General features: G+C 44.4%; 1 protein-coding gene across 1 annotated transcript; it reads right to left on the bottom strand.

Annotated features, from left to right (window-relative positions):
* Positions 1 to 1,207: 1,207 nt before the first annotated feature.
* On the bottom strand, positions 1,208 to 3,402 carry amer2 (APC membrane recruitment protein 2). Its single transcript, XM_070852953.1, has one exon. It carries the CDS (start codon positions 3,287 to 3,289, stop codon positions 1,208 to 1,210), a length of 2,082 nt encoding a protein of 693 aa, XP_070709054.1. The 5' UTR covers positions 3,290 to 3,402.
* Between the last annotated feature and the right edge of the window lie 7,716 nt (positions 3,403 to 11,118).

Below are 11,118 nucleotides of genomic sequence, written 5' to 3'. Positions count from 1 at the left end.
GCCGAAGGTTGAACAGTGTGTGTAACCAAGATCATTCAGTGTTAGATGATGTTCCCTGACCTTTGTGCCTTGTATGTGTGGCACTGCATGCAGAGAGAGAGAGAAAATGTTTGAGTGCATGTATGATTTTGCATGTATGTGTGAGTGTGTGTGTGTGTGTATGAATCAGTGCAAGTGATCCTCCCAGGCTGAGTATTGCGATAGTTTTGCAGGTTTCCATTGGTAAATCAACAGTTGTAAATCCCAGAGACTGACATCCAACGGATGTACTTCAGGTGATGCAGTCTGGTTTAAATGAGATCCAAATGCAAGTCCATCCAAAATATAAAATAACCAGTTGAAATAGCAGAGGCTCCCCCCTCCAAAAAACACAAGATATCGTGTGGTCTTCTGCTGGACAGCTTTGCCACGTTCTTAGTTGCAGGGTAGGTGAGTAATAAAACAAGTTCAGATCTCAGTTTTCAATTGTATATTTGCACATACAGTTCAATAACCAGTGTGCGGTCAAAAGAGGACCATCTCCAAAAAACAGAAAACACAAAAAATGGTGGGTTATTCCAGGCTGTGGATACTGTTGAGTCTGTTGACGGCTATTAGAGGCTGTGAAATGGGCCTTTTTTTTTTTTAACTTTGGCTCTAGGATCAAAGGATTAGGAGGTAATTTGTTACAGATTAGACAAGATGACAAACTCAGATAAAAACTTTGATTAGATTAGGTCCTTATGAGCAAATCATGTTATGCCGCGTGGAATTCCATTAAAAAAAACAACAAGTACATAAAAGATAAAAAGGTGCTCTGCTTTTTTCCTTTTTGCAGTGTGCAGTCATGAGCTGTCAAACTCTCAATAGGTCGGGAGCTTTTCCAGGAAGGTTACAAGGCAAATGTGTCTATTGCGAGCCCATGGATTGTCAAAAGTCAACCTCCAAAGTTCCAGTGAGAGCTGTGAAGTGTTAACCCAGCTTTTTGGAGTCTCCTCGTGACTTTCTCAAGTGAACAAAACCACTTATTCTATTCTAGCCTGTCGTAAGCCAAAACACTTAAGGAATGAGAGCTCTTAAGATTTGAGAGGAATTTATAGGCTGTTAACTCTACAGCTCAACATTTTTCTTGGTCTGGGAAAAAGTTTTGGCTCTGCATGAACAGCACTGAAGTGATGTACACTCAAGTCTGTAAGTTAGTTGGAGAGAACCACCAGTTTGGCAGGAGCTACTTCTTGTGGGCAGTTCCTCTGGTTGTGCTGCCAGGTTTGTTTCCAGAGCGACGGACAGGCACCTTGGATACAGGGATTCTGGTGCGAGCCGGAGGAGGTGCATGGGTCTTTGGTGGAGGGGGCTCAGTCTCTAGAACAGAAGAGAGGGCTGACTGGCTTGCAGAGTGGGGAGGTGGGGTTTGTCTGCTGCTTACTGGGATCTTGGATTCCCGAGGAAGGCTGGCGCTGCCTTTCATTGATCGGAAAGACGAAGAGGAGGAAGAGGAAGGAGGAGTTGTTTGGGAGGTGGGGCTCAATTTGTATTCAGTAGATGGAGAGGGAGTACTTTCTAGATCTCCCCCCTGGTCTCCATCCTCGCCTTCCTCTTCTGGGTCATTGTAGAGGTCGTACAGGTGGTCTCCGGAGCAACTGTCACGCGATAGGGCCATCCTCTGATTGCGCTGCAGCCCGCTCTCATCAGGTGTTGCTGTAGGCGTTGCTGAGGGTGTGTCCCAGTAGCCCTCATCACTAAGTGGCTCTTTTTCACCAGGTGATGTGGGATGACGGCCATGTGTGTGAGGGAGTGGGGGTTTAGCTGCCCTGCTTCCTGCTGCACCAACTACTGGAATCTTACTGAGCCCCAGTGCCTTCACCTGGGGTAGCTTCCGGTCTGCGCTCCTGGGGGCTGAGGGCAAGTGGCTGCTGGCAAGGCTGGAAGAGGCACGAGGGGGATATGTGGAAGTGGGGGTGGAGGAGGGAGGCTGGTGCGATCGGGGCAAAGCAGGGGAGTTGTCTGCTGTGGAGGGCAGCATGTGCCAGAGGCCCTGCATGTCTGCATCGTCCACTCCTTCTGGACTTGCCATTTCTTCCCCTCCGCCCATGTAGGCCACTACACCACTACCGGCTGGGGGCTGCTGTGGTGGAGGCGGTGCCCGTGCGCGGGCTGGGAGGGAGGTAGGCACTGAGCTTGGGGCAACAGAGAACATGGGCTGGGTCAGCTGGGAAGGTAGAGGACTTTTGGATGGGGACCCACGAGATGTGGCACTGGTGATACCAACAGCTCTCCCAACACCCATTCCTACACTCCCCCCTCCTCCCCCACTGCTACTGCTGCTGGTGCCACTGCCCCCATTGCCTGTCGGCCCCTCCTCATCTGCATCAGCAATAATGTCACCACAGCCTGTCAGTGAATCAAAGCTCTTGAGGGATGTGACGTCAGTGAAGAGGAGAGAACACAGGCGGTCCACTGAAGGCTCTGAGGGTGGGTCGCCCGTGCTGCAGCGATCCAAAGGGGGTGTAGCAAGGGAGGGGGTGAGGCTGGTAATTGAGGCTTTGGCTTTTTGGATGGGAGGGCGCAGGGGTGAGTCAGTGGGTGTGTAAGGAAAGGGGGAGTCTGGCTCACCAGATGGTCCTGGCATGGAGACACAATGTGGGGGTGTCATGGTAACACTAGTAGTAGGAGTCTCTAGGTTAGATTCTGCCTCTGCATTCCCACAATCCTCCTGATGATGGTGCGGAGGCGGTTCAAGGGTGAGCATAATATCCTTTACCTTTCCGGGGTCGGCAACATCACCATCGTTCTCCCTCTTCCTCCCCACCTCCTCTAACTCTGCCTCATTTGTTTTTTCCTTGCGCCTCCATCGCATGCTGCTAAAAAAGCCCTTTAGGCCCCTCCCTCTTCTGACAAGACCCGCCCCTCCATTTTCACTAGACCTAAAACTCCCACGTCGGAGTAGAGAGAAGAAACTCAGCGATTTGCTGAGAGACCTCACCGGTCCCGCCTCCAGGGTAGGATGAACCTCCCCTCTCTGTCCATCAGCATCGTTGTTGGAGCTCATTAGTCCATCGTGGGTTTTGCTCCTAACGAGCTCCATCGATGCTGCTGAGCCATTTCCATTCAAAGAATTCCCATTGTCAGAATTCCCGTTGTTCCCGCTGTTTGTAGCCCCTTTGTTCCTGAAGGAGAAAAAGCTGGCCATTCCAGAGCCGGTGCGCCGCTTTCCGAAGAGTTTGAAGGCAGCTTTGTTGATCTTCCCTGTGGGCTGGGGGTCACACTGAGGGGCCACAGGAGGCTCCACACACTCCGACTGCACCTCCATTATCTAGCACTCTATCACTCCCACTCTATCGCCTCCCTCAACCTCTCTAGCTGCCTCTCTGTCCTCTCTCTCTGGCCACACATACACTCACCCTCAGACACTCACACCCTCTCTCTCTCGCTCTCTCTCTCCACCCTGCTGTCTGGTGCTCTTTCACTCCCACTCTGACTTGCTCTAGCGCCTGCCTGCTGGTTTTCTCCCTCTGCCTCCCTCCCTCCCTCCCTCTCTCTCTCTCTCTCTCTCTCTCTCTTTCTCTCTCTCTCTCTCTCAGGCACACACACACATGCTGGGAGCTGCACCTCACTGTATCCATGGCAACTGGGTGGGCTAAGCAGCTTTCGTCAACGTTGGCGGGGCGCCAGTGTCTGTCCTCCACTCCCTCCCCCATCCTCTTCCTCCTGTCTTCCTCTACCTTCCCTGTCACCAATGCACTGTTTGCTCTTTTCTTTTAACTATTCATCAGTTTATGAGGCCTACATTTACTGCCTCCATCCCTGTGTTTGTGCATGTGTGTGTGTGTGTGTATGTGTGTGTGTTGGTACTGCACACCTCAGTGTGTTAAGCAAATCAGTAGCAATACCCACTGATGAATTATAACGGATTAGACATAAATTCAATATGTTTATGTGAGCTTTGTCAGTGAGTCATGAGACAGACTGGATGCTAATTCCAAGGACTACTTACATACTTGGTTTTGATGTTGTTTATACAGGTCTGTGGAACATAGGTGATGAAGTTGGGAAAAATCTAACAAGTGAAAGCAGACTATTTTAAGGCCACAAGTTTTTTACACCTGAATATTCTGAATATCTTTTTGTCCACGTGTGTTACTCATGCGGTAAGTCACGCCAAAGCTTCATGCAAACATTAGCTTGACATCACCAGTTTATCAGCACTACTTACTTCAGTCAGTGTTTGTGTGTATGTGTGAGTGTCTCTGTGTGTGTGTGAGCATAGAACAGCTCAAAGTAAACAAAAATAAGCGTGTCAGAAGCCTGAATTAGAGGACTCAAATACAAGACCTGCTGATCAACAGTATTAGTGGGCCTAAGCCGGGTTATGGATTTAGATAAAAATATTTCAGCGTGCACACACACACACACACACACACACACACACACACACACACACACACACACACACACACACACACACACACACACACACACAAACACAGCTCAGACACCCCTCCAATACAGTTTGAGCCAGACATATAGGCCATATGGCCTCAAGCCATCTTCCATATGGACACACAGGACCAGGTGTCTGAGAGCTATGACAACACTTCTAACTGTCATCCTATCATCCTAAGTGTATGTTTGTGTGTGTGTGTGTGTGTGTGTGTGTGTGTGTATGTGTGTGTCTGTGAGTCCATTTGTTTGTAACCACTCATGTAATCAAAACTACAATATTTCTTTTTTAGATTAGCTTTACTGTTGGCACCTACCTTGGCAACCAGCAGAGTTTCTGTAGGCATTTAGAATAATTAACTATTCACTAACTGGATGAAAAAGCGGTACAAAGTCTTAACTTGTTGCCATGCTGGTATTATCCTTTTACTATCCTCTTTCCCACTGTCTCCTATTCTCTCCTATGCAGACAACATAATATATATGTAAAAGGTTCTTGTACTATGTTGATGAAACAAATGATTCTGCAAAAATAACCTCTGCATTGATGTGCTATAGCTTGTGCTAAAAAAAAAAAACATGAATCTCACTGTTTTGAATGAATCTCTCTCAAAACATCCCACCTGCTCTGGACCCAGAGTTCCCCGTTTTTTGTGCTGAGCATGATCCACTGTGGGTGCTCTTTTTACTGCCTATTCTACCCTCCCAACCCCCCATGAATCTCCCTGATACCCCGACCCACTTACAAACCTCCTCTCCCCTCTTTCCTCCCCTCCTGTGCTCCTTTTCTCTCTCCTCCTCCTCCTCCTCATCCTCCTCCTCCTCCTCCTCTGTTGCTGTGGGCACAGGCTCTCTTCTTCCAGCCCACTGCTATCAAACAATGTCTGCATTCATCCGCCCAAGGCAACACACACACACACACACACACACACACCGACAGATCCACAGACATGCTCACACCCACACAAACACATTTTGAGGGCTTCCCCAGAGTGAAGCACTGAAGCATATCTTCCTTATGCTCTCCCCCAACAAGAAGGATTATCTGTCCTCTTAGCCCACAAGTCAGTCACCCAGTTTGTTTGCTTGCCAGTTAGTCAGTCACCCACCCAGTGTGCAGGTTCTCAGGTACATCAGATGCTCAAACAGAATGCCCTACAGCCATACTAGCAGGTCAGCTGGCTATCGGATGGACTTGAAGCTGACTCTAAGCAGCAGATGGCTGGCTAAGAGTAGAGACTGATGGGTGGGTTCACCTATCACATGATGAGACAAAGGATTTAGATGAGTACTTAGGGTGGAAATGCACATCGTTATACTGCTTTAATCATTCCAGTACCAGTACAGCATTCCCACAGGGAGGCAATATTTTTATATCCCATAATCAAGACCATTATCATAAATCTGGCTGCTTGTACCAGCCTTTACAATCTGTTTCATCGTGCTGAACCGGGAGGGATTTGAAGGGAGAACAACAGGGTTTAGTGGATAATACATATTTACTATAAAACATTTATAAAGATGGCATGTTTTAACATTAATTTCTCATTTTGTGGTGAATATTTGGCTGAGCTGTGACAAAGTGATACCACCCCCCTATGTCATAAGAACTATAGTCCACAAGTTTTTCATGGATATTTCTAAGTGGTTTTAGTTGCAAAATGCAACATGTGCTTTCTTCACAACCTAATTATTAGAGACGCATGCACGCACGCTATAGAAGAATTACACACCCATTATCTTGAGGCACACACACACACCCTCTCTTCCTCCCCCCATCTGTCTTAATAGGGTTCCCATTTCAGCCCCCTGAGTGAAGCTCAGCACTAAGTGGGACAGTTAGAGGACATTTTCTCTCTGCCTTTCTTTCTCTCTCTCTCACTGTGTTTTCTAATATTGTGGCGTTGTCTAAGTGTGTGTGCATGCATAGTGTGTGCAGGCATTGCACTGTGCCTGCATGTACCTGCTGAATGTGCTTTTAAACTGTCCATGCTCTGCCAGCGACGAGCTCCAGGAAGCAAATATTGATGTGATTTTGAAAGCACATTGGGTGTGTATGTGTGTACGGCAGAGGTGATGAATGACAGCATGCATGGACGGATGGAATGAATATGCAATCTGATAACCTGCTAAGATGCTGAGCCTTCAAGTTCTGAATATTAGAGGTCTTCCTGGTATGTTAATAGAGTGAATATTAGAACTCTGTTGCCTTAAAATTGAAACAGTCCTTTGTAACTTGCCTGTTACAAAATGAGATAAAAGTGCTTCATATGCATTTGTCTGTTTAGCTTCACAGCAGCTAGGAGTGGCCATACAGTAGCTGCTCATCATATAAAGTCTATACTCCAAGCATTCCACTTTCTCCACATCATGAAGCAATTATCTTAATTTATTAAATCATCTGTCCTGATTATCCAACATTAGTTATCTGACTATCAAGAGTTTGCCACTGATGCCAATAGTACAACACTCTGGCGTCATCTCTTCTTTGTTCAGTCCACTTCAGTCTGTTTCCACATTGGTACCAACCTCCCTATCCTCAGCAAAACCATGACATCATCATTTTGAGATAAATAGTCCAAATACAGCCTCATTATATCAAGATAAAGACTGCAAATCAGCCACTACAAACAGGTTCTGCTTGTCTAGGCTCCAGCACACCACCACCTTGTTTACGTTGGAATTGGATGCACCGCTTTCACATCACATTGAACAGCTGAGCAAAAGTCGAGCTGTGCGATAGCGCCTGGATTGTGCCCTCACCCTCACAAATGTAATACGACAAAGGTGTCAAATTCATCAGTCTGAACTTTGCCTCTACAGATTAATTAACATCACTAATCAATCTGAATCACAAAGCTTAATCAGTAATGACAGTGTGTGTTTTATCTTCTGGCAGATGATGAAAAACCTGCTATGAACTTACTGAACGGGGTTTGGTCAGAAGTGCAATATTTCAGAAGACTCAGGTCTGATTTACTCTTTATTTGGGTGTAATCAAGATTGATTGTGTGTGCCTGTAAGTGTATGCCTCTTCTCATGAATGAGAGCAACAAAATCCAATGTTTTTGTTTCAGTGTAAGTTACCAGCACTGAGTATCAGTGCACAACAACAGCACAAGTACAATAGGTCAGTAAAACAGGAAGAATGCAGAGAAGTTACAGGTGTGGCTGTATCTATTATTTGTCAGTCATACTGCACGAACAAGCCCAACCTGCTCTGACATCATTCCAGAGTAACAGACTGCGCGCACACACACACACACACACACACACACACACACACACACACACCCACACACACACACACACACACATTCCTCATCATCATCATCTCCAGGGGTCCTGTTGGTTTGAGTTCCAGTTCCAGATTAAACTAAGCTATAGTATATGTTTGTGTGTGTGTGTGTGTGTGTGTAAGTATTACCCCCCCCCCTCAGGATTACCCTCTGTGCTCTTTTGTTTCTTTAGTAATCAACAGGGAGTGGTACTAACTATGCTAAAGCCGTCTAAGCACAGACTCCCAAAACACTTTTACATTCCAATTTACATCCAATGTTTCTGTGCGTCCTTTTAACCTTTTTCCTATAGACCTTCTTTGCTGCAGACAGTTTGAACCATCATGGTGGGAAAAGTACAGGTGGAACTGATAATAGTAATGATGGATTTGTTCCATATAGGTGCACCACTTCCAGAGTCCTGGTTTTATGTATGCCGGCTCATTGGTACAACTCACTAGGACACTTAAATGGAACACGGCCATCATTAATGTCATTAATTTCTGCCATGCATAAGGTCTATAGTTACTCAGTGCACACTAATTATAGAGCGATACCCCATGGCTATATTTTAAACTGTAAAATAACAAAGACAATGTGTCATGTCATAGAGAGTTGAATGAATTACACAAGTGAGTAAATGGAGAAGTGCAGAAATGCTTGTGACTCTGCTCTGTACGTCCAATGCCTGACCCAAAGCACTGCATCCTGAGCATCAGTCTGATAGACATAACTATTTCATATTCATAATCATCACAGAAATCAGATCAGATGTCATAGGGAGAGACAGAGAGAGGGAGATCCAAGCCCATTTTACCCCACAGACCTCCACACAAAGACACATACAGCCTGTATATGCACCATCTACATATAATTTGTGTGCGTTTATACAGTGTGCATGTTCATGTGGGCTATCCGTGTGTATATGGACATTTTGCATGAGTGCTGGATGTGTTTATGTTGAGTATAAGTACAACATTCCCTCCTTGTCCTCAGGAGTGTTCTGCCAGCATGGCGTGCAGCACTCATCTGAATGATTCAGAGCCCTGTGAAAGCCCTCAGCAGCTTGTCTCTGGAAGAGACCTCTCAATGTTTCATGCGAGGTAACATGCACAAGTAGGCTACAGGAAGAGAGTAGTGACAAGGTGTTAGAGTTGCATTAACTTGACTTATCGCTTTGTCAACATTCCAGATAGAGTTCACTTAAAAGCAATAATGGTCTACAGCAAATACTTCCTGTTTCGATCTGTAGTCTGATTACTCACTCAACTTGAATGAACTTATCAACACTGTGTACATTAACCCTGTAACGCCAAGTGTATCATATTTGATACATGAGTTTTTGAGACAGACCTCTACATCATCAGTGTGATTTTTTTTTTCCAGAAAAACCTGATGTATACAATCAGACACATGCAGTGCACGGATAATCCACCAGGGATCAGTTATTCATGCACCAGAGGGCCTTTAATTGAGACATCCAATATATATATATGTGTGTGTGTGTTTGTGTGTGTATATATATATATATGCAAATTGATATTTAATTTTTTTTCAGAATGTTCAATAAACAAAAAATGTGAATTTTCTGGCAATTATTTCATGGTTCAGGCTTTACAGGGTTAACACCTATAAGCAGTTTTAAAGTTTTAAAAATAATTAATGCATATAAATGACTGATCACCTTACAATGGTTGGCAAAGACCTTGTGAGAGAATAAGGGATGCAAAAGATTGTGAAGAAGTGAAATTGCACATTTTTCCTTGATAAAAACCATATTCTTCATATTTCCTCTACATGTATGGGTATTTACTATTGTGTCCTTTTTCCTCTTAATATAAAGAGTGTGGAGCTTTGAAAAAAGCTGACATGGGGGTACACATATCACACTGCACGTCTATCTTTATTTCTGCTGTCGTAGCTGCTCATAGACACTGATTTGTCTGAGACCAATGGCCACTTTGTCTGATTGCTGTGCGAATGTGTGTGTAAGCACAAAACTCCATTTATTTCTCCAGTATGTGAGAACACTGAGGAGTGTGGTGTTTAAGGAGGAGCTAGTTCACTGCAAATGCTGAGCGCAAATTTCATAAAGTATTTAGAAGCACACAGGCAGGATAAGAGGCAGAATGAACAGTGTGTGCGAGGTTGTGAAGTAATGCTTTGTTTCCTTGAAAAGCACTGTACAAAGTAAGTATATGTAGATTATTATGAATTTGCAGAGACAAGCACCACACATTCATCCTGTATATGCTGACATATCCCAGGCTTTACTTTACATCTCGTCTTTCTGCAGCAATCAGATTGAAGATTTTTGGCTGTGCAGTAAATCCAATACGATCAAATCCTTTCTGAGCTCTGATATGAAGCAAAGTTACAACTTAAGAATTAACACAGAGTTATTATGGTCTCAGCAAAGAAACATATGAGCCAAAACCCACAATCTGGCTCAAAAATAAATGTTAACTTCTGGCCAAAATTCACATGCCACATCCTGAGGACCCCGCTCTGAGATGTGATGATGACGAAGAGAAACATCAGGATTTTTTAACCTATTCCATTACTCTTTTATACAATGATATTTCAAGTAAATAGAAATACTCCAAGTATTCCAACAACTAATATTAGCAGCGACAACATGTTCTATTGTTGTTGTTTCAAGCAACGCAGTCTGATGTGGTTGCCAAATTGGAATTTTGATGATTCCTAAAAGAGGATTTAATTATGACCCCAGAAAATTTTGGGAAAATGTCGTAAAATCTTGTGACATCAGTGCAGCAGTCGTGTCTTGCATTTGACAGGACATAGACAACCTGAGCCGCTGACTTTAGGCACGACTGACCCCAGCGTGTCTGAGACGGTCATCAGGGTCAGCTGTCATGAACAATAAGTCACAGACAGCCAGAACCAATAGGATTTGGGATCAATGCAAGTTAGTAAATCAGATCATCTGATCAATGTGAGCTGTAAAATAGGATTAAATAATCAATGAGGGCATAAGTTGACAGCTGACAAGGTCTGAACTCACAATCCATTTGTCTGTTGTGACATTAACAGTGAAATAAGTGAAAAGTGACAGCAAATCACAACTAGGCACTGTATCTGACGGTTTGTCGTGTTAGTTCTGAGTAATTTCCAGTTCTTGCTTATCTTTGAGGATGTAGTATCAAATTTTTTTCCCCCAATCTGTCACACTGGAGCCAAAACAGCTCAGGTCCCACACAACATTCAGATTAGTCTGGATTCAAGCCATTGGAAGTGATGAAATATTTCTAGTGCCAAAAAACATGATTTTCTGTGGGGTTTCATGTAGAGAAATATCACTGATGCAAATATCAAGGCCATAGATTTAATGGATGGATTTCATAAAAAGGAGGTAAAACTGAACAAACTAGAAGACTCACTATTTTTTTTGGATGAA

Source organism: Pempheris klunzingeri, chromosome 21, assembly GCF_042242105.1.
Source record: "Pempheris klunzingeri isolate RE-2024b chromosome 21, fPemKlu1.hap1, whole genome shotgun sequence".
In the NCBI taxonomy this organism is placed as follows: Eukaryota; Metazoa; Chordata; class Actinopteri; order Acropomatiformes; family Pempheridae; genus Pempheris; species Pempheris klunzingeri.
This window is presented reverse-complemented; position numbering and strand designations above follow the sequence as displayed.

Coding starts and splice junctions, on each gene's coding strand:
- amer2 (XM_070852953.1), bottom strand. CDS start 3,289: ATGGAGGTGCAGTCGGAGTGTGTGGAGCCTCCTGTGGCCCCTCAGTGT.